Source organism: Triticum aestivum, chromosome 5D (assembly GCF_018294505.1).
Source record: "Triticum aestivum cultivar Chinese Spring chromosome 5D, IWGSC CS RefSeq v2.1, whole genome shotgun sequence".
Taxonomy (NCBI): Eukaryota; Viridiplantae; Streptophyta; class Magnoliopsida; order Poales; family Poaceae; genus Triticum; species Triticum aestivum.
In genome coordinates, this window is record NC_057808.1 from 467,520,688 (window position 1) to 467,545,442 (window position 24,755).

Below are 24,755 nucleotides of genomic sequence, written 5' to 3' on the forward strand. Positions count from 1 at the left end.
ATGGGGACTTTGCACAAGGCCACCTTCGTTCTCCTCATGCTCTGCTTGTCAGCATTGGGGAGAGCGGAATATCTCAAGTACAAGGCGATAGGACCTCTGGATCGGTTAGGCTAGATATTCCGGTAGTTCTTACCTTCTGCTTGTGGCTTGAGGAGCCACCGGTGCCGACCATTGTGACGGTGGCCGGTGATGATGGCAGATCGTGGGTGAAGTGGTGACGGCGCTTCCCGTCAGCACTGCACTAACCCTAGATCGGTAGGGATGTAGGTGGGGTGTACGGCGTTGCGACGAACCTCCTTCTGCGAGCCGCCGTCCCCCACCTCTTTATATAGTGCAGGTGACAGGGGCCCGTCACCCATAGTGGGCTGAGCGCCCCCGATCAGGGCGCGGATCTAAGGGCCGGTGGGCCGTTGGGCCCACACGGTGGAGATCATCCTAACATTCTCCCCCTTGATCTCAATTTTTACTTTTGACCTTTATACTTTGAAATAACTCTTTTCAAAGTACTTGTTCCATCACAGATTTGCATGTAGAGCATGTCTCATCATCACGGTTCATTCCCGATAGAATCAACACCTACAACACACTCCTCTGTTTTGAAACAGATTCTTTAACCTTGGGCCCTTTTATTGTCCGGAAATCTTAGACTATACCATAAAACCAATGTCGACTGTGGGCGGCAAGCCTTTAATAAGCAGATCTGCAAACACTCGTCTGTTGCTTTTATGCTTCAAGCATTTCTACATGATTCCGGATTTTCTCCTTTACAACGCATAACTCTGTGTCAGTGTGTTTGGCATCAACACTTGACTCGTTGTCATAGGAGCGAAAAACTTAAAAATGGTTATCGCTGTTGTCAACCATTATCAATTCCGGGTACTTGTTTCTTTAACCTTTTTGCCTGTCCCTCAGCCTCATATCATGTTGTACATTATCTTTACATCATATTAATGATAATTGATTCATTCTTTAGAGTTTTTCCACACAAAAACTCCAAGTGTGAAAGTCAGCGACAATTGTGGATTTCGCTGTATATTTCACGAGTCCTGTCTTTGTACTCACAATCTTTTGAGAGCACTTATTTCTTTCAGCATGAGGCCGATATCCTTGACTCCATTCCAGTGATCTATATCTGGACTGGACATTACCAAAACAACCCGGTTACGTGAACTGTGTCACGGTAATGTTATACTTTTGCATTCATTAAGCTTCCAACAGCTGAAGCATATGGTACCATATTCATTTGGTCTATTTCGTATTGACTTTTGGAACACTAAAGTTCCCAAAATCATTACCCTTTACTATAAGAACAGGCGTAGGTTTTCTCGCATGCATACTTTAGAAACTTTCCTTAGCATGCCCATGCGACACACCTAATACCCCTTTTATTCTTTTCTCGGTGAATCTCGATCCTTATAACGAGAGACATTCTTTTAAACTTTGGGGACAAGAACTTCTTTTCCTCCTGCAGTCGAATTAACATCACTACTAACAAGCAGAATATTATCCGCATGTACAAGATATAGGAAATGAAATTCCCATTCTATAACTTTATACAAACACAATTGTCCTCTCATTTTCTTTAACCCAAAACAACATTTGATTGCTTTAGCCCATAAAAGACTTCTTTAGGCAGTATCCCCTGTGTTCTTTACTTTCAAATGATGTAACTCAGATCATAATATCTTTCATCTGATGTAACTCAGATCATGATGTGCTACCAACACTCATTGTAATCTATTCAGTGTAAAATGCGCAAAAAACCTTTCGATTTTAGTCGTGTTTTACACCTTTACATATTTCCTTTGGAGTCACATTGTCCTTGTAGACTCTTTACAGCCTACTGTTTTGGCTCTATTGGAAATTACTCATGAGTCCCGAACATCGTCAGAATTCACCAATTTCATTTCATCTCACATAGTCTCTTATCATTTAGATAAGCAGACACTTCTCAAAACTCGATTGAGCGCTTTAAATGAGGTGGGATCAACCTCCATTTGAATTTCACTAACATAGACTTTATAGTAATCAGAAGTATCTGATTTTCTCATTCCTTGAGACCATCTGTGTCTCAGGTACTGGCACTTCTTTCATATGGGGCTGTTGTTGCTCTGCCATTGCCAAGAGGCAAATTAATTGTAGTCTTTCACTTCCAAGAGGCAATAGGTTTTACAGGGACCTCCTGTTTAATCATTCCTCCTTTATAGAGCTAACAACGGGTGTTGTATAGGTCATACAACATGCTCCCCCAGATACAATCTATTTGAGTCTTAGGTATCTTCATACCATGCTCCCCCAGATTACTCCATCTTCACTAAGAATGGCGTATCTTTAAACTTTATTATTTGGGTTTATTCTGTTAAAATTTTCTTCTTTATGGCACTTTAAACACTGTCTTAGTATTCCTTAGTCTGCTTTCGGAACTGTAAAAGATCCAGGAATACATCTATTTCTTTTCTTTAGGGGTATTATTATGATCGTCGTACTCCCCAGATGATCACATTCTTCATTAATGGATATCTCATATTTCTTTCTCCCTCTCGAAATGTGGCAAGAACTTTTCTGCCACAATTTCGAAAAACCATTCACAACTCTTGTGAATTGAGGAAACTTTGAGTATCTACTTCATGTACCTGATTACTTCACATGTAATGAAGTTATCTGTTAACGGTATGGGAGTACTTTTTCCTTATTCCTCATTCCATTTCAGAAACTCAAAATAGTTCTTTATCATTAGTACTTTTGCAAGGCACACTTGCATATCATTCTTATCTTTAGGTTCGTCTGTAACTTTTATTCTCTTTGGATTTATTGAGTGCTTAATGACCGTTGCACATAAGGTGTACGGTCGATACTAGGAAAGCATAATAGCTACTCCATACTTTTCTCCCAGAGTGGGACACATTAAACGCACATGAGTCATCATATCTTTCTCCTATCACACAGGATAAGACTTAGCCAAAATTTCTCCTGACGTATAGGATTTTTGACATAATACTATGTCAACTTTACCCAGTTACGCAGGTATTTTCCCAGACTTTCCCCGCCATGCGGGTTTTATCATAATCCTCTTTTCCCGCTATGCGGGTAATTCCCTGTAAGGAACATAAATGCCAGAATTGGCTCTTTTGACACACATGCTTAATCCGACGTTGGTCAAATTAAACACGCATGTTGCTTGTTTCATCTCAAATCGTGTTGACTGAAACATCTTCTTCATATAGAATACATGAAAGACATTCGTCAACCAAGACTCTCAATGATCTATTTGTTTTCTTTTCTTGGATTAATATCCAAGAATTCTTTTCTTTTGAAGCCATGCTTTAGAGAGAACATACTCCCTCACGTCATGACCTTTCTTGGTCATCTTTCGGGTAACAAGTACCCAGCCATTCGCTTTCACGAATGAAAGCATGGAAAACTTTTAGTCTGAGAAAACTTAGCCAATAATCAACAATAATGAGCATAAAAAATAACCCTACGTTGGTCTGGTTAAAAAATATGCACATTAAACTTTTTTTAAAAACTTTCTTTTTATACTCTAAATCACCGTTGTGGTAGAATTAGAATAAAACTCGTTCTTCTACTTTAATTCCATATCACCGTTGGCGGAAATGGAAATAATGCATATAACTCATAAACAATGTGATGATAGTATTTCTGTTAAACAACTTTGCTAAGAAATAATCATCATCATCAACTTTATTGCAGCGGAAAACTTTTAATATACATTTCTCAATCTTTATCAAATGCTCTGAAAACTGGTCACTTTGATAAAAATTATCAGAGATTTAAGCTTGGAACATAAGATTCATAGAATTATAGTACTGTTATCATCAACGTTGGTCAGAAAATAACAATACCATATTTTAACTTTAAAAGAAATATCTTTCTTTTATCATAACAGAAACTATCTGCATCTTATTTCACCTGCATCTTATTTCACCCACAGGGGAAAAACAATGCTAAGAACAGTTCTTCCAATTAAATTTTCCCGTTGGTTCCAATTTAATTGGAGGATAAAACTTTTACTTTGCAGCGGAAACTTTACAATATTCTATTCAAAAACAATTCTGTGCTCTTTTACTCTCTAAGCAATTTTAACCGGTTGGTTCAAAAATGCATTAGAGAAGCAAAAATTTAATCTTTTACTTTAGTTCTATTCAGTTATGAAAGAGCACTTATTTTTATTTGCAGCGGAAAAACATGAATAAAAAATTCACGAACTTTTCTTTTACTTTTTATAGAAACTTTTCTATGACCGAATAAAAAATCATGAACTTTTTTTTTGGTTCTACAGGAACTTTTACTTTGTAAAATACATAAACTTTTCTTTTTGGAATTTTTTCTATTCTCTGAGAAAACAAAAAATAACTGCAGCAGAGCCCGCGACCTGGCCTGCACTCCGCTCGCGGCTGTGGCCTCGGCCGAACAACCAGCCCGCGCGCGCTGCAGCGGAAGGAGCCGGCCCACGGCCTGGCCTGAGCGCCGCCCGCGGCGGCTGGCGGCCTCGCCCAGCGCGCCTGTAACGGCTGGCGGCCTCGGCCCAGCGCGCCCGCGGTGGCTGGCGGCCTCCCTCTCTTTCGGCCCAGTGGCCCAGGGCGGGGCTAGGGTTTCAATCCTGGCCGTCCGTGTAGATCCGACGGCCACGCGCGCAGTTCGCTCGATCAAAACCGAGAGTCCGACCCAGTCCAACCCTAGCGCCCCACTCTTTCTCTCGTCGCGCCGCTCGCGTCTCTCTCGACCATCTCTCCCGCACGACGCGGCTCTCTCTGGACACCGGCCAGCCGCCGTGCCGCGCGAGCCTCTGCTCTTTCTCTTCCCTATGCGCCGCGCGAGCCCCTTTCTACTCTCGCTCGCGCACCTTCTTTGTCCCGCGCGACGGCGGAAAAGAGGGCTTCGCCCCGGTCGCCGGCGACGGTGTCGAACGCCACCGCGCCGCGCTAGGGCTCGGGCGACGGCGACGTCCACCGCGCCGTGCCGGGGCTCCGTTTTCTTTTTCCTTTCCCATCCTCTTCTCCCCATCCACCGAATCCAGTGGCAGAGAGAGGCGAGTGAGGCGCGACGGAGCTGTTCCCTGCTCCCCTGTGCGTCCGACGACGATCTGTAGCGCCGTTGCCTCCCCTTCGCCGGTGACGCGTTTCCCTTAGTGGAAGCGCGCCGCCGTCGAACGGCGTGGCTACTGTGCTCTGTGCCCCTTTCGGGGTTGTTCTTCGTCCGAACGGCTCGGCTTGCCGATGCCCGTTCGGATCGAGAGGAACTGGCGCGGCCATGACGGAGGCGCTCTTTGCCGGCGGGCACAAGGCCCTCTCCGGTGAACTTTTTGTTGTTCTTTTTGTTTGCTTTTCTCTGCCCTGATAGGGTTCTTTGGGGAGGGAAAAACTATTGCTTTGATTTCTTTCTTCCGAAAACAACTAGCCCGATCTGGCTGATACCATTGATAGGACCTCTGGATCGGTTAGGCTAGATATTCCGGTAGTTCTTACCTTCTGCTTGTGGCTTGAGGAGCCACCGGTGCCGGCCATTGTGACGGTGGCCGGTGATGATGGCAGATCGTGGGTGAAGTGGTGACGGCGCTTCCCGTCAGCACTGCACTAACCCTAGATCGGTAGGGATGTAGGTGGGGTGTACGACGTTGCGACGAACCTCCTTCTGCGAGCCACCGTCCCCCACCTCTTTATATAGTGCAGGTGACAGGGGCCCGTCACCCATAGTGGGCTGAGCGCCCCCGATCAGGGCGCGGATCTAAGGGCCCGGTGGGCCGTTGGGCCCACACGGTGGAGATCATCCTAACACAAGGACCCGAAGCAGCCCGTCGGCGCCCGCATCAAGGATCTGCTCGGACGGATGACCCTCGCGGAGAAGATCGGCCAGATGACGCAGATCGAGAGGATAAACGCCACCGCGGAGGTGCTATCAAAATACTTCATAGGTAAAATCATATCCCACGCTCACGCTAAAACATGTGCAAATGGTGAATGCCGGCTGCGGAGTTTGTGTTTGACATTGGTGTGGTGATGAATGCAGGTAGCATCCTGAGTAGCGGCGGCAGCCCGCCTTTTCCCCGAGCGTCTGCTGAGGATTGGGCTTCAATGGTGGATGAAATGCAAAAGGCCGCCCTCTCTACCCGCCTAGGCATTCCGATGATCTACGGCATTGACGCTGTGCATGGTCACAATAACGTCTACAAAGCTACCATCTTCCCTCATAACGTTGGTCTCGGAGCTACCAGGTATAAAGTGCTCTTAATTATTATATTTGTGATAAGATAGACAGATTTTGTATATTACGTCGATAGGGTGTGACAATTATGTAGAAGAAGAATAAACACAAAGTGTGATATGCATATAGTTTGTGATGCATATGTTGATTCCGTCTATATTGTTAATGTCTCGCGGCCTTCCAGGGACCCTATGCTGGTCAAGAGGATAGGAGAAGCAACTGCTCTTGAAGTTAGAGCTACCGGGATTCCATACGTCTTTGCTCCATGTATTGCGGTAATAGATAATACATGTTTTGCAGGTTGGTCTGGATAGCAAAGATTATTGTTCTTATGTTAGTAACTCATTTGCCTATTTTATTACTCAGGTTTGTAGAGACCCAAGATGGGGACGCTGCTATGAAAGCTATAGTGAAGACCCAAACATTGTCCGGTCAATGACCACAATCATCTCTGGCTTGCAAGGTGATGTTCCCTCAGGTTCCGAGGGAAGACCATATGTTGCTGGAAGGTAATATCTATCCAACACATAGTAGCCAAATTGTCTCCCGGGCGTGTAAATGTGAAAGTAACGTTACATTAGAGGATAGATCTGTCCTATCTTCTCTCCTCCCCTCCCCCGCCGCCTCCCCCTCCGGCGTCGCCTCCTCGGCGGCGCAAGGGGGGTCTTTGCGTGCCCGCCTCGCTCCTCCTCTCTGGCCGACATGCGCTCGTCGCCCGCCCCGGCTGCCCCGCAAGCCCCACCCGCCCCGCCCCGCCCGCCGGCGGGTGTTCGCGCGCTGGAATCCTTTGCCTTCATTAAGGGGGATGGAACCTTGCCCACCTCCTTCCGGGACGCCTTGCTCTGTCCTCCGCGTTCTCGGGAGCCTTCATTGCTGCCGCAGCGCATGGAGGTCTGCGCTGATGCGTCTGTTCAGCCCAGGCCCCAATCAATGATCTCCACCCCTCCTAAGATCAGATCTGTGTCAACCCCTCCCCGCATTGATGAGGATGGATGGACGATGGTGGGAAGAGGGAGGCGCCCCCCCTTTTACCAGCGTACCCTCCCTCGCTCTTCTTCCTCCCAGCCAAAGCCTTCTCACTTCCGTGAGCTCCTCCGCAAAAGAGCTCGGGGCAGATGCTTCAAATACTTTGAGCCCAACCACAAGATTGCTGCCTGCGGTAACCGCCCCAAGTGCTTATTGTGCGGCGAAGCTGGTCACAAGGCGAGGTGGTGCTCCTCCAAGGCCAAGGCGCAGGCCCCTCAGGCGTCTCCCCCGCCTCCGCCTCCGCCTCCGCCTCCAGGCCCTCCTCCTCCAGGTGCGGTCCGCGCCCCCATGGAGGCCCCAGCCGCTGATGTGGAGCTGCGACGCGGGTCGGTGACGGCCTCGGCCAGGCGATCTGCGGCATTGGCTGATGCGGAGCGCCGGCTCACCAGGTGCGGGGTGGTGGCTGTCGTGGTGGGCTTCCATCCCTCCATCGAGCTGGCCGGCATCCGCTGGGCTATGGCGCAGCGCTTCCGGGTCCATCAAGAGGCGGTCAAGGTGTCTCAGCGGGCTCTGGGCGAGTATCTCCTCATCTTCGATGATGCGCGCGCCCGCGACGACGCCATTGCAATCCAAGGCCCGCTCTCCATTGGCAGTGTGTCTTTCCTGCTCTCGGCGTGGACGCGTTTCCGCCGTGCAAGCCCGACCAAGATGCTGTTCAAGACGAGAGTCTGCCTCGAGGGAGTCCCTGAGCATGCTTGGGACGTGGAATCTGTTCGCAACCTGTTTGATCCATCCATGCTCATTGAAGGAATCGATCCAGAGGTGAGGTCTGAAGAGGAAACAGGGTGCCTGCGGATATGGGTTTGGACGGACGACGTTCAGAAGCTCAAAACAAGAGGGGTTCTGCAGTTGGAGGAGCCCAGAGAGTTCGAAACACCGATGAGGCATTTTCCTGAGATCGGTATCATGGAGGAACAACCAGAGAGATGGGGGCAGGTCGGCCTTCTCGGGCACCCAGTCCTCATCCACCTGGACAGGGTGATTGATTTTCGATACCCGCCGGAATCTAGCTCGGACAGCGGACGGAGCAGCCACAGTGGCATTAGCGGGATCCCCTCGGAGGCGTCATCGACCCCGGATTGGCCAGCTAAATGGGGCTACCGCTAGTACCTCAACTACGAAGACGGTGATTTCCCTCCACCTCCCTCAAGAGTCACGGCGCAAGCAAGACCCCGGTACCCCCCACCCCCTGGTGGTGGTGGGGGCGGTGCTGGCCAGCGAGACCGACCCCCCAACAATGGCAGCTCCGGGAATCACGCCCGCGGGCTGGGGCAAGCAGGCTCATCCAGGGGCGGTGATGGACCTCCGCAGGCCGGCGGAAGAAGAAGGCTATACCACGGCTCAGGTGGTGCGGCCATGTCGCTGATTGACACCGCACCCATCATCTCTTCGGCTGTCTCTGGCGACCCATTCTTGAGCTCTGCCGCCGCGCCCATCTTGCTGACCCGCCCGGGTGAGGGCCATGTGGGGCTGGCGTCAGCCGTTTCTTGGGCAGCTGAAGCGCCCCGGGCCGCGGAGGGACAGATGGACAGTTGCCATCCCTTCGCAAGTCTGGGCCAGGCGGGACGGCAGGCAGCCACTGTTGATGTCCCCGCTGCTCAAATTCTGGCACTGACCTCTGGCTCTGTCGCTGACCAAGAGATGAGGACGAAGATTGGCATCAAAGGAATATCCCATGTTGATTCCTTGGGCGTCGGCGCGCCTCATAAGTCAAGGGCCGAAAAGGATATCGAGCCGCAGGACATAGATCAAGATGGGCTGCAGCTCTTGGATGTGAGCCCAGCCAAGCCCGGCCTTCGCCCGCTGTCGGATCCGGGCCTGGATCCTCAGCTGGATGGGCCGAGCCAGCCCATGGCTCCTCAGCAGGATGGACCAAGCCAACCCATGGCTCTGGAGGCTTCATGTGATGCTGATGCGCAGGCCGACATCGACCGTATTTCCTCTTTCCTAGACTCCATCAGCGCCCTTGTCTCCTCCGCTTGCCCGCCGCTGCTGGGATTGGCCCCGCCGCTGCCCTCCGCCCCTCCCATCCTCGCGCCGCCTCCCTTGATGGATCTCCCGCGGCAGGACCCAGGTCCTCCTGCGCCCACTCCCGGTCTGCAAAGGAGCAGCGGGCGGCTGGCGGCCAAGCCCTCTAGTGGTCTGAGCTCCATGGACAAGGCCCGCCTTGTTCTTATGAAGAAGGAGGGGATTCTCGTCAGCGATGGGCCGCCCACGCCCGGAGCGTTCCAGAAGTACAAGGACCTGTACAAGGAAGAGCTCCCCCAACGCTTCTAAGGATGGTGGCTGAAGGGCAGGCTATGGCCGTTTGAGCTCGGTCTGCGAACCAAGTGTCTCCAGTTTTTCTATGTTTAGTTTGTTTCTTCCATGTTCTTCTCTGAAGTTAGTGCGACTGTTCGTCAGTTCGACGGGTGTTGTTCCTCTGAACTTGAGTCTGCCTCTGCAATATGTTGTCAGATTGATGTTTATTGTCAGATTGATGTGTTCCGTTAAGCTGAGTGTTGCTAGTCAAGCCTGGCTGCTTAGGGCTGTTTGTTCGCGGTATGGAATGCTGGTTGCGGTGTTGATGTTGTGCTCCTTTTGGCCTCTGGTTTGGGCTATTGTTTCTCAAAGAGTCACCAGTTGTTTATGGATATAAAGCTGCTCAATTGGAATGTCAGGGGGCTGCATAATCCTGCGAAGAGAAGATCTGTGGCAAAGCTGATTGCGGAGCTGAGCTGTAACATTGTTTGTCTGTAGGAGACGAAATTGGAACGCTTTGACAAGATGATCGTCTCAGAAGCTGTGGGGTCAAGATTCTCTGATAGCTTCATTTTCAAGCTTGCGTGTGGTTCGAAAGGGGGCATTTTAATTGCTTGCTCCGGTGATTTTTCCATCGATAGGATGTTGTCAGCCCCAGATGAGTTCTCGCTTACGGCCACGATCTCTGATAAGTCGAATAATGCCTCTTGGACCATCACGGGGGTGTATGGACCACAGATGATTGAAGACAAGCGTCGTTTCCTAACTGAGTTGACTGCCCTGAAATCTTTGGTTTTGAAAGAATGGCTGCTGTTGGGAGATTTCAATCTTATTAGCAAGGCCGAGGATAAAAACAATTCCAATATTAACCTGGGAATGATGGCTCAGTTCAGAAGCACCATTGGCCTGCTGGAGCTGAGGGATCTGCCTCTCACTGGAAAGAAATTCACTTGGTCTAATGAGCGAGCCGGCACAACGTTGACCAGAATTGATCGCGTGCTTATATCGAATGAGTGGGAACTCAGTCATCCTCACTATCAGCTCGCACCGGCTTCCTCGGCTGTTTCAGATCACACTCCCTTGCTGCTGGCGAAGATGGATGTCAAAGTATTCAAGGGCTTCAGATTTGAGGCTTACTGGCTCAAGATGCAAGGTCTTGATGATGTGGTCGCTCGAAGCTGGAACAAGAATCTGAGATCTTGTGACTCCGTCAGGAGACTGCATACAAAGCTCGCACGCACGGCTAAGGCCCTCAGGGCTTGGGACAAGAGCATAAGGGCAGCTTCCAACCTGGCTTTCAATGTTGCAAATGAGGTCATTTTTTAGCTCGACCTCGCAATGGAAAGCCGCGAGCTTTCCGAGCCTGAATGGAAGCTCCGTAGATTTCTCAAGGCCATGCTGTTAGGAATTGCGGCTATGGAGAGGATCCGATGGCGCCAACGGTCCAGAATAAACACAATCAAGGCTAGCGATGCTAGTTCAAAGCTTTTTCATCTTAGGGCGAACGGAAGAAGGAAAAATCATATTCCTACGCTTAGAGGACCACAAGGGGATGTGTCTGATCACATGCAGAAAGAGGAAATTCTTCTGGATCACTTCAAGAGCCTGTTGGGTACACCGATGCATGAGAGAAGAGTTTTGAACTGGGACATGTTGCGGCTGCCCTCGGCTAATCTGCAAAGTTTGGATGCGCAATTCACCGAGGATGAGATAAAAGCAGAAGTCTTTGATCTGCACGACGAAAAGGCTCCCGGGCCGGATGGCTTTATTGGCAGATTCTTCAAGCGCTTCTGGGCGCTAATAAAGGAGGATTTGGTAGCTGCGATTCAGCAATTCTGTCACCTCAGAGGAGACAACTGCAAACTGCTCAATTCTGCTCACATTGTGCTGTTGCCAAAGGTTACAACTTCCATGCATGCCTCGGATTTCAGGCCCGTCAGTTTGCTGCACAGTTTTGCCAAGATTTTCTGCAAAATCCTTGCAAATCGGTTGGGCCCGGAGCTTCAACGCCTCATCTCCTGCACCCAGAGTGCTTTCATTCGCGGGAGATCTATCCAGGACAACTTCCTCTATGTTCAGAATACCATAAAAGACGCTTACAAGCGGAATATCCCGCTGATATTTCTGAAGCTCGATTTCGCGAAAGCTTTTGACTCTGTTAGCTGGCCATATCTGCTTGATGTTATGAAGGCTTATGGGTTTGGACAGCGCTGGAGGGACATCATTTGTCTGTTGTTAACTTCCTCATCCTCTCGTGTGCTCCTCAATGGCCTGCCCGGACCAGCTTTTGCCCATAAAAAAGGTTTTCGTCAAGGGGACCCTCTTTCTCCGATGCTTTTCATTCTGGCTATGGATCCACTCATGAGAATCCTGGAAAAAGCAACAAATCATGGCATTCTGGACCCAATCCCCCGGAACGCGGCTAGATTGAGGGCCAGTCTCTATGCTGACGACGCCACAATCTTTGCCACTCCTGACAGCCGACAGATCGAGACCATTATCAGAATTCTGGAGATCTTCGGCAGTGTCTCAGGTCTTGTAATCAACCCCACCAAGTGTGTGCTCTACCCTATTCAGTGTCAGCATCTTGATGTCAACATCCTGTCAGCCAGCTTTGGGGGATCTGTGGGATCTTTCCCTTGCAAGTACTTGGGGCTGCCCCTCTCGTTGAGAAATTTGAGGAGAATTGATCTCCAACCGCTCCTGGACAAGGGTACAAGCAAACTAGCTGTTTGGAAAGGAAGGCTCATGAATAGAACGGGCCGACTTGACCTGGTCAACTCAGTCCTCACTGCCACCATCACCTATTTCCTCACGTCTTTCTCCCCCAGCAGATGGTTCACTACCAAATTTGATAAGCTAAGGAGAAATTTCCTTTGGAACGCCGATGAGGAGGCGCATGGGGGAAAATGTGTGGTTAACTGGAAGAGAATCTGTGCACCTATAAGCGTGGGTGGCCTGGGCATCAAGGATATCAATGCTTTTGGCCGGGCTCTTCGGCTTCGATGGCCTTGGTATGAATGGGATAGCTCGGACAGGCCATGGAAAGGGACCCCGATGCCTTGCAATCAACCTGACCTTAATCTTTTTGCGGCATGCACTTCGATTTCTCTGGGAGATGGCCGTTTTATGAAATTCTAGAGTCATAGATGGTTAGAGGGCCAAGCTCCAAAGGATTGGGCTCCTGATCTTTTTCGGATGGCAAGGTCCAAAGGGCTCACTGTCAGTCAGGCTCTTGATGGAGACGCATGGATGAGAGGACTGCAGAATATCAACTCTGCTGGGCTGATGAACTTTTTTATTAGCCTCTGGATGAAATTACAGAATGTTTCCTTGCTCTCTAGACCTGACACAATCACTTGGAAGCTAACGGCTAGCGGACAATACACGGCAAAATCGGCTTACCAAGTTCAGTTCTTGACGCGTATCCCTCAACCACACCTGCAGCAGGTCTGGAAGATTACAGCTGAAAAGAAAGTAAAGTTCTTCATCTGGACCCTCCTTCAGAATAGACTTTGGACCGGTGATCGACTGCAAGCGAGAAACTGGGACCACAATGACTTGTGTGCTGGTTGCGATCAAGTGCTGGAATCCGCACATCACTTGATTCTTGACTGCCCTTTTGCCAAAGAAATATGGTTCAAGACCAGCTCCTTCTTCCCGCTTGCATCCCAGGCTGCTCGGCATGCTTCATCTATCTCAGCTTGGTGGAACAGAGTGGCAAAGCTAAAGAAAAAAGGACACCAACTGGATGAATGCACGGCGGCAGTTTACATCGCTTGGAATATTTGGCTCGAGAGAAACAGAAGGATCTTTAAGGATTCAGCGCAACCGTCAACAGATGTTCTTGTTGGAAATATGCCCTAGAGGCAATAATAAATGGTTATTATTATATTTCTTTGTTCATGATAATAGTCTATTATTCATGCTATAATTGTATTGTCCGGAAATCGTAATACATGTGTGAATGCATAGACCACAACGTGTCCCTAGTAAGCCTCTAGTTGACTAGCTCGTTGATCAACAGATAGTCATGGTTTCCTGACTATGGACATTGGATGTCATTGATAACGGGATCACATCATTAGGAGAATGATGTGATGGACAAGACCCAATCCTAAGCATAGCATAAAAGATCGTGTAGTTTCGTTTGCTAGAGCTTTTCCAATGTCAAGTATCTTTTCCTTAGACCATGAGATCGTGCAACTCCCGGATACCGTAGGAGTGCTTTGGGTGTGCCAAACGTCACAACGTAACTGGGTGACTATAAAGGTGCACTACGGGTATCTCCGAAAGTGTCTGTTGGGTTGGCACGGATCGAGACTGGGATTTGTCACTCCGTGTGACGGAGAGGTATCTCTGGGCCCACTCGGTAAGGCATCATCATAATGAGCTCAATGTGACTAAGGCATTAGTCACGGGATCATGCATTGCGGTACGAGTAAAGAGACTTGCCGGTAACGAGATTGAACAAGGTATTGGGATACCGACGATCGAATCTCGGGCAAGTAACATACCGATTGACAAAGGGAATTGTATACGGGATTGATTGAATCCTCGACACCGTGTTTCATCCGATGAGATCATCGTGGAACATGTGGGAGCCAACATGGGTATCCAGATCCCGCTGTTGGTTATTGACCGGAGAGGCGTCTCGGTCATGTCTGCATGTCTCCCGAACCCGTAGGGTCTACACACTTAAGGTTCGGTGACGCTAGGGTTGTAGAGATAAGTGTATGCGGAAACCCGAAAGTTGTTCGGAGTCCCGGATGAGATCCCGGATGTCACGAGAGGTTCCGGAATGGTCCGGAGGTGAAGAATTATATATAGGAAGTCAAGTTTCGGCCACCGGGAAAGTTTCGGGGGTTACCGGTATTGTACCGGGACCACCGGAAGGGTCCCGGGGGTCCACCGGGTGGGGCCACCTATCCCGGAGGGCCCCGTGGGCTGAAAGTGGAAGGGAACCAGCCCTTAGTGGGCTGGGGCGCCCCCCTTGGGCCTCCCCCCATGCGCCTAGGGTTGGGAACCCTAGGGTGGGGGAGTTCCCCCTTGCCTTGGGGGGCAAGGCAACCCTTCCCCCCCCCCCCCATGGCCGCCGCCCCCCTTGGAGATCTGATCTCCCAAGGGCTGCCCCCCCCAGGGGTCCTATAAATAGTGGGGGGAGGGAGGGCAGCAAACACACAGCCTTGGGCGCCTCCCTCCTCCCCTGCAACACCTCTCTCTCTCTCGCAGAAGCTCGGCGTAGCCCTGCCGGAGACCCGCTACATCCACCACCACGCCGTCGTGCTGTTGGATCTTCATCAACCTCTCCTTCCCCCTTGCTGGATCAAGAAGGAGGAGACGTCGCTGCACCGTACGTGTGTTGAACGCGGAGGTGCCGTCCGTTCGGCACTCGGTCATCGGTGATTTGGATCACGGCGAGTACGACTCCGTCATCCACGTTCATTGGAACGCTTCCGCTCGCGATCTACAAGGGTATGTAGATTCACTCCTTTCTCCTCGTTGCTAGTATACTCCATAGATGCATCTTGGTGAGCGTAGGAAAATTTTAAAATTATGCTACGATTCCCAACAGTGGCATCATGAGCCAGGCCTATGCGTAGTTACTATGCACGAGTAGAACACAAAGAAGTTGTGGGCGTTGATGTTGCCAATTCTTCTTGCCGCTACTAGTCGTTTCTTGTTTCGGCGGCATTGTAGGATAAAGCGGCCCGGACCGACCTTACACGTACGCTTACGTGAGACAGGTTCCACCGACTGACATGCACTAGTTGCATAAGGTGGCTAGCGGGTGTCTGTCTCTCCTACTTTAGTCGGAACGGATTCGATGAAAAGGGTCCTTATGAAGGGTAAATAGAAATTGGCAAATCACGTTGTGGTCATACGTAGGTAAGAAAACGTTCTTGCCAGAAACCTACAAACCACGTAAAAACTTGCAACAACAATTAGAGGACGTCTAACTTGTTTTTGCAGCAAGTGCTATGTGATGTGATATGGCCAGAAGATGTGATGAATGATATATGTGATGTATGAGATTGATCATATTCTTGTAATAGGAATCATGACTTGCATGTCGATGAGTATGACAACCGGCAGGAGCCATAGGAGTTGTCTTTATTATTTTGTATGACCTGCGTGTCATTGAATAACGCCATGTAAATTACTTTACTTTGTTGCTAAACGCGTTAGCCATAGAAGTAGAAGTAATCGTTGGCGTGACGACTTCATGAAGACACAATGATGGAGATCATGGTGTCATGCCGGTGACGAAGATGATCATGGTGCCCCGAAGATGGAGATCAAAGGAGCATGATGATATTGGCCATATCATGTCACTATTTGATTGCATGTGATGTTTATCATGTTTTTGCATCTTATTTGCTTAGAACGACGGTAGTAAGTAAGATGATCCCTTATAATAATTTCAAGAAAGTGTTCATCCTAACTGTGCACCGTTGCGAAGGTTCGTTGTTTCGAAGCACCACGTGATGATCGGGTGTGATAGATTCTAACGTTCGAATACAACGGGTGTTGACGAGCCTAGCATGTACAGACATGGCCTCGGAACACACGCAATACACTTAGGTTGACTTGACGAGCCTAGCATGTACAGACATGGCCTCGGAACACGGAGGACCGAAAGGTCGAGCATGAGTCGTATAGAAGATACGATCAACATGGAGATGTTCACCGATCTTGACTAGTCCGTCTCACGTGATGATCGGACACGGCCTAGTTAAACTCGGATCATGTTTCACTTAGATGACGAGAGGGATGTCTATCTGAGTGGGAGTTCATTAAATAATTTGATTAGATGAACTTAATTATCATGAACTTAGTCTAAAATCTTTACAATATGTCTTGTAGATCAAATGGCCAACGTTGTCCTCAATTTCAACGCGTTCCTAGAGAAAACCAAGCTGAAAGATGATGGCAGCAACTATACGGACTGGGTCCGGAACCTGAGGCTCATCCTCATAGTAGCCAAGAAAGATTATGTCTTAGACGCACCGCTAGGTGATGCACCAATCCCACAGAACTAAGACGTTATGAACGCTTGGCAATCACGTGCTGATGATTACTCCCTCGTTCAGTGCGGCATGCTTTACAGCTTTGAACCGGGTCTCCAAAAGCATTTTGAGAAACATGGAGCATATGAGATGTTCGAGGAGCTGAAACTGGTTTTTCAAGCTCATGCCCGGGTCGAGAGATATGATGTCTCCGACAAGTTCTTCAGCTGTAAAATGGAGGAGAATAGTTCTGTTAGTGAGCACATACTCAGAATGTCTGGGTTGCACAACCGCTTGACTCAGCTGGGAGTTAATCTCCCGGATGACGCGGTCATTGACAGAATCCTTCAGTCGCTTCCACCAAGCTACAAGAGCTTTGTGATGAACTACAATATGCAGGGGATGGAAAAGACCATTCCCGAAGTATATTCAATGCTGAAATCAGCGGAAGGGGAGATCAGAAAAGAACATCAAGTGTTGATGGTGAATAAAACCACTAAGTTCAAGAAGGGCAAGGGTAAGAAGAACTTCAAGAAGGACGGCAAGGGAGTTGCCGCGCCCGGTAAACCAGTTACTGGGAAGAAGTCAAAGAATGGACCCAAGCCCGAGACTGAGTACTTTTATTGCAAGGGAAGTGGTCACTAGAAGCGGAACTGCCCCAAATACTTAGCGGACAAGAAGAAGGCCGGCAACACCAAAGGTATATGTGATATACATGTAATTGATGTGTACCTTACCAGTACTCGTAGTAGCTCCTGGGTATTTGATACCGGTGCGGTTGCTCATATTTGTAACTCAAAACAGGAACTACGGAATAAACGGAGACTGGCGAAGGACGAGGTGACGATGCGCGTCGGGAATGGTTCCAAGGTCGATGTGATCGCCGTCGGCACGCTACCTCTGCATCTACCCACGGGATTAGTTTTAAACCTCAATAATTGTTATTTAGTGCCAGCTTTGAGCATGAACATTGTATCTGGATCTCGTTTAATTCGAGATGGCTACTCATTTAAATCCGAGAATAATGGTTGTTCTATTTATTTGAGAGATATGTTTTATGGTCATGCCCCGCTGGTCAATGGTTTATTTTTGATGAATCTCGAACGTGATGTTACACATGTTCATAGTGTGAATACCAAAAGATGTAAAGTTGATAACGATAGTCCCACATATCTGTGGCACTGCCGCCTTGGTCACATTGGTGTCAAGCGCATGAAGAAGCTCCATGCAGATGGACTTTTTGAGTCTCTTGATTACAAATCATTTGACACATGCGAACCATGCCTCATGGGTAAGATGACCAAGACTCCGTTCTCCGGAACAATGGAGCGAGCAACCAACTTATTGGAAATCATACATACCGATGTGTGTGGTCCAATGAGTGTTGAGGCTCGCGGAGGATATCGTTATGTTCTCACTCTCACTGATGATTTAAGTAGATATGGGTATGTCTACCTAATGAAACATAAGTCTGAAACCTTTGAAAAGTTCAAGGAATTTCAGAGTGAAGTTGAGAATCAACGTGACAGAAAAATAAAATTCTTACGATCAGATCGTGGTGGAGAATATTTAAGTCACGAGTTTGGTGCACACTTAAGGAAATGTGGAATAGTTTCACAACTCACGCCGCCTGGAACACCTCAGAGAAACGGTGTGTCCGAACGTCGTAATCGCACTCTATTAGATATGGTGTGATCTATGATGTCTCTTACCGATTTACCGCTCTCATTTTGGGGCTATGCTTTAGAGACTGCCGCATTCACTTTAAATAGGGCTCCGTCGAAATCCGTTGAGACGACACCGTATGAATTATGGTTTGGGAAGAAACCTAAGCTGTCGTTTCTAAAAGTTTGGGGATGCGATGCTTATGTCAAGAAACTTCAACCTGAAAAGCTCGAACCCAAGTCGGAAAAATGCGTCTTCATAGGATACCCTAAGGAAACTATTGGGTATACCTTCTACCTCAGATCCGAAGGCAAGATCTTCGTTGCAAAGAACGGGTCCTTTCTGGAGAAGGAGTTTCTCTCGAAAGAATTGAGTGGGAGGAAAGTGGAACTTGATGAGGTGATAGTCACCCCTTCCGAACCGGAAAGTAGCGCAGCGCGGGAAAATGTTCCTGTGGTGCCTACACCGACTGGGGAGGAAGTTAATGATGATGATCATGAAGCTTCGAATCAAGTTGCTACTGAACTTTGTAGGTCCAGAAGGACACGTTCCGCACCAGAGTGGTACGGCAACCCTGTCCTGGAAATCATGTTGTTAGACAACGGTGAACCTTCGAACTATGAAGAAGCGATGGCGGGCCCGGATTCTGACAAATGGCTAGAAGCCATGAAATCCGAGATAGGATCCATGTATGAAAACGAAGTATGGACTTTGACTGACTTGCCCGATGATCGGCGAGCCATAGAAAACAAATGGATCTTTAAGAAGAAGACGGACGCGGATGGTAATGTGACAATCTACAAAGCTCGACTTGTCGCTATGGGTTATCGACAAGTTCAAGGGGTTGACTACGATGAGACTTTCTCACCCGTAGCGAAGCTGAAGTCCGTCCGAATCATGTTAGCAATTGCCGCATACTATGATTATGAGATATGGCAGATGGACGTCAAAACGGCATTCCTTAACGGCTTCCTTAAGGAAGAGTTGTATATGATGCAGCCGGAAGGTTTTGTCGATCCTAAGAATGCTAACAAAGTATGCAAGCTCCAGCGCTCAATCTATGGGCTGGTGCAAGCATCTCGGAGTTGGAACATTCGCTTTGATGAGATGATCAAAGCGTTTGGGTTTACACAGACTTATGGAGAAGCCTGTGTTTACAAGAAAGTGAGTGGGAGCTCTGTAGCATTTCTCATATTATATGTGGATGACATACTATTGATGGGAAATGATATAGAATTCTTGGAAAGTATAAAGGCCTATTTGAATAAGTGTTTTTCAATGAAGGACCTTGGAGAAGCTGCTTATATATTAGGCATCAAGATCTATAGAGATAGATCAAGACGCCTCATTGGTCTTTCACAGAGTACATACCTTGACAAGATATTGAAGAAGTTCAGTATGGATCAGTCCAAGAAGGGGTTCTTGCCTGTATTGCAAGGTGTGCAATTGAGCATGGCTCAATGCCCGGCCACGACAGAAGATATAGAAAAGATGAGTGTCATCCCCTATGCCTCGGCCATAGGGTCTATTATGTATGCCATGTTGTGTACCAAACCTGATGTAAACCTTGCCGTAAGTTTGGTAGGAAGGTACCAAAGTAATCCCGGCATGGAACACTGGACAGCGGTCAAGAATATCCTAAAGTACCTGAAGAGGACTAAGGATATGTTTCTCGTTTATGGAGGTGACGAAGAGCTCGTCGTAAAGGGTTACGTCGACGCTAGCTTCGACACAGATCTGGATGACTCGAAGTCACAGACCGGATACGTGTATATTTTGAATGGAGGAGAATTAAGCTGGTGCAGTTGCAAGCAAAGCGTCGTGGCGGGATCTACATGTGAAGCGGAGTACATGGCAGCCTCGGAGGCAGCACAGGAAGCAGTCTGGATGAAGGAGTTCATTACCGACCTAGGGGTGATTCCCAATGCGTCGGGCCCGATGACTCTCTTCTGTGACAACACTGGAGCTATTGCCCTTGCGAAGGAGCAGGTTTCACAGGAAGACCAGGCATATCAAGCGTCGCTTCAACTCCATTCGTGAAAGTGTTCAAAATGGAGACATAGATATTTGTAAAGTACACACGGACCTGAATGTAGCAGATCCGTTGACTAAACCTCTCCCTAGGGCAAAACATGATCAACACCAGGACGCAATGGGTGTTCGATTCATCACAATGTAACTAGATTATTGACTCTAGTGCAAGTGGGAGACTGTTGGAAATATGCCCTAGAGGCAATAATAAATGGTTATTGTTATATTTCTTTGTTCATGATAATAGTCTATTATTCATGCTATAATTGTATTGTCCGGAAATCGTAATACATGTGTGAATGCATAGACCACAACGTGTCCCTAGTAAGCCTCTAGTTGACTAGCTCGTTGATCAACAGATAGTCATGGTTTCCTGACTATGGACATTGGATGTCATTGATAACGGGATCACATCATTAGGAGAATGATGTGATGGACAAGACCCAATCCTAAGCATAGCATAAAAGATCGTGTAGTTTCGTTTGCTAGAGCTTTTCCAATGTCAAGTATCTTTTCCTTAGACCATGAGATCGTGCAACTCCCGGATACCGTAGGAGTGCTTTGGGTGTGCCAAACGTCACAACATAACTGGGTGACTATAAAGGTGCACTACGGGTATCTCCGAAAGTGTCTGTTGGGTTGGCACGGATCGAGACTGGGATTTGTCACTCCGTGTGACGGAGAGGTATCTCTGGGCCCACTCGGTAATGCATCATCATAATGAGCTCAATGTGACTAAGGCGTTAGTCACGGGATCATGCATTGCGGTACGAGTAAAGAGACTTGCCGGTAACGAGATTGAACAAGGTATTGGGATACCGACGATCGAATCTCGGGCAAGTAACATACCGATTGACAAAGGGAATTGTATACGGGATTGATTGAATCCTCGACACCGTGTTTCATCCGATGAGATCATCGTGGAACATGTGGGAGCCAACATGGGTATCCAGATCCCGCTGTTGGTTATTGACCGGAGAGGCGTCTCGGTCATGTCTGCATGTCTCCCGAACCCGTAGGGTCTACACACTTAAGGTTCGGTGATGCTAGGGTTGTAGAGATATGTGTATGCGGAAACCCGAAAGTTGTTCGGAGTCCCGGATGAGATCCCGGACGTCACGAGAGGTTCCGGAATGGTCCGGAGGTGAAGAATTATATATAGGAAGTCAAGTTTCGGCCACCGGGAAAGTTTCGGGGGTTACCGGTATTGTACCGGGACCACCGGAAGGGTCCCGGGGGTCCACCGGGTGGGGCCACCTATCCCGAAGGGCCCCGTGGGCTGAAAGTGGAAGGGAACCAGCCCTTAGTGGGCTGGGGCGCCCCCCTTGGGCCTCCCCCCATGCGCCTAGGGTTGGGAACCCTAGGGTGGGGGAGTTCCCCCTTGCCTTGGGGGGCAAGGCAACCCTTCCCCCCCCCCCCCCCCATGGCCGCCGCCCCCCTTGGAGATCTGATCTCCCAAGGGCTGCCCCCCCCAGGGGTCCTATAAATAGTGGGGGGAGGGAGGGCAGCAAACACACAGCCTTGGGCGCCTCCCTCCTCCCCTGCAACACCTCTCTCTCTCTCTCGCAGAAGCTCGGCGTAGCCCTGCCGGAGACCCGCTACATCCACCACCACGCCGTCGTGCTGTTGCATCTTCATCAACCTCTCCTTCCCCCTTGCTGGATCAAGAAGGAGGAGACGTCGCTGCACCGTACGTGTGTTGAACGCAGAGGTGCCGTCCGTTCGGCACTCGGTCATCGGTGATTTGGATCACGGCGAGTACGACTCCGTCATCCACGTTCATTGGAACGCTTCCGCTCCCGATCTACAAGGGTATGTAGATTCACTCCTTTCCCCTCGTTGCTAGTATACTCCATAGATGCATCTTGGTGAGCGTAGGAAAATTTTAAAATTATGCTACGATTCCCAACAGTTCTTGTTAGAGCTAGAGATGACATTAGCCTCCTTTCGGAGGCATGGGAGGAGTAGGTCATTTTGAGTAGTGGGGCTGTTTAGCAGCCCAGGCTAATTTTACCCTCTGCTTCCCCCCCTCATCCTGTTTCTATTGCTTAGAAACTTTGTACAGCTTTCCCTCTCCTATAATGAAAAAGGCAGAGCTCCTGCCAGTTCCGGTCAAAAAAAAACGTTACATTAGAAGATGTGACTAACTTTGCCGCCACTCTGATATCCTCTGCAGTAAGAAAGTTGCTGCATGCGCAAAGCACTATGTTGGTGATGGAGGCACGTTTATGGGGATCAACGAGGGCAATACAATCATCGACAACCATGGGATGATGACTATCCATATGCCTGCTTACTATAATTCTATCATCAGGGGCGTATCTACTATTATGGTCTCGTTCAATAGTTGGAATGGAACGAAAATGCACGCCAACCATTACATAATCACAGATTTTCTCAAGAACAAACTCAAATTTTGGGTATGTTGCTCATTCTCGCAGAAGATGTCTCTCCCTAGCTATTTGTTTTTCTTCTTGTATATTAAGATATACTGGTGTCATTAATTTATTAGGACTTTGTGCAAACAGGGTTTCGTGATTTCAGACTGGCAAGGCATTGATAAGATTACGACTCCCCCACACTTGAACTATTCCTATTCAATTGAGGCCGGAATTGGTGCTGGTATTGACATGGTAAGCCAAGTCCAATCAACTTGTATCGACAAAACTAGAGTTGATAGCTAGCATGATAAAGGATGTTCCTTGTCTGGTTATGATACATCCTTGACGATTGTTATCTCATCTGCAACTAATACATATGTGACAATTTATTCGGTAGCTATTTGCCATATAATTACACATGATCATAAAATAGTATGCTAATTTTAAGATACAACTTCACTAGAAGGAAAATATACATTTGTTATACAATTTAAACTGAGAAAACATATCAATAGACTACACCCTCTTTCTATCTCAATACCCAAAAATTCATATTTTTGTTGAAAAAATGTTTAGCATATTTTATTTTGCAGATCATGGTTCCTTTTGGCTACACAGAATTCATTGATGATCTGACATCCCAAGTTGAGAAAAACATTATCCCTATGAGCAGAATCGACGATGCTGTCTACAGGATTCTTCGGGTCAAGTTTACCATGGGTCTATTTGAGAACCCTTATGCTGATCGAAGTCTTGTTGGTGAACTCGGGAAGCATGTTAGTTTTTACCACCACATTTTCTTTCACTGACACTTCATTCGTTAAGATACTAGAAAGCTTTACTATAAATTTCTTCCACTCGTTAGGAACACCGAGAACTCGCTAGGGAAGCCGTCAGGAAATCATTGGTGTTGCTGAAAAATGGAAAATATGCATCCACCCCATTGTTGCCTCTCCCAAAGAAGGCTGGTAAGATACTTGTAGCCGGGAGCCACGCCGACAACTTGGGCAACCAGTGTGGAGGATGGACAATCGAATGGCAAGGAGACACCGGCAACGATAAAACTGTTGGTAAATGGGTGTCTCTTATTTCAGTGCATGTTGTACTAATTAGTAGGAGCATCGTTGATCATTGGAACAAAAGCTCATGGAATCATGTGATGAAACGCAGGGACGACGATCCTTTCGGCGATCAATTCAACCGTCGACCCTAGCACACGAGTGGTCTTCTCTGTTAACCCAGATAGCACTGTTGTGGAAAATGGCAAGTACGATTATGCCATCGTGGTGGTGGGTGAGCCACCCTATGCCGAGACATTCGGCGACAACCTGAACTTGACGATCCCTGCCCCCGGCCCCTCGGTGAAACAGACTGTCTGCAAGAAGATCAACTGTGTGGTGGTGCTCATCTCCGGTAGACCGCTGGTGGTGGAACCCTACATCGGTGCCATGGATGCGTTAGTCGCCGCCTGGCTACCCGGCACGGAAGGCCAAGGCATCGCCGACGTGCTCTTCGGCAACTACGGGTTCTCTGGGAAGCTGGCGAGGACATGGTTCAAGTCGGTGGACCAGCTGCCAATGAACGTTGGGGACAAGCACTATGACCCGTTGTTCCCCTTCGGGTTTGGCCTCACCACAAAGGCAAAAAAGTGAACGGGGTGAGATAATTGAAATGGGAGGAATGACGGTTGGTATGCGAGAGATGAGATTGTCAACCGTTGAATCATGTCAACCTCCATAGGGTGTGCATGGCTTTATCTATCTACTATCTACAACTTATTACCTGTACTTGTATAAATAAAAACATGAGTGGGGTGAATCCAAATAATCTCACTCATTTGACCACCTATATCCAATGTGTCCATGCACCAATGAGCTGCAGTCTATGTTACGGCCTAGCAAAGCACCTAGCCAAGTCACTCAACTGGTGGTGCATACGGAGGTTGCACGTCGAGCTAGACCAAAGCAACTCAGAAGCAACATCGCCAAGGACGGCGAACCATATGTTGCGAGTTAGGACCTTGTCTTACTGAGAAGCTGAAACCTAAAGGCGCGACCTATCCTTTGAGTGGACAATGAGGACACCGATGAAGGCTGCAATCGATGCAATGTTACCAGTCATACATGCACCTGTCATATCTCAGATTCTCGGAAGACCAAAACCTTAGGGAACATCAACG

The 24,755-nt window shown here is 48.3% G+C and overlaps 1 protein-coding gene across 1 annotated transcript; it reads left to right on the forward strand.

Moving 5' to 3' along the window:
• On the forward strand, positions 1–24,228 carry LOC123125557 (beta-glucosidase BoGH3B-like). Its single transcript, XM_044546030.1, has 10 exons — positions 1–84; positions 5,800–5,932; positions 6,028–6,232; positions 6,407–6,497; positions 6,589–6,731; positions 22,372–22,615; positions 22,724–22,828; positions 23,170–23,352; positions 23,442–23,646; positions 23,747–24,228. Exons 1-10 carry the CDS (start codon positions 1–3, stop codon positions 24,226–24,228), a joined length of 1,875 nt encoding a protein of 624 aa, XP_044401965.1.
• The last annotated feature ends 527 nt before the right edge of the window (positions 24,229–24,755 follow it).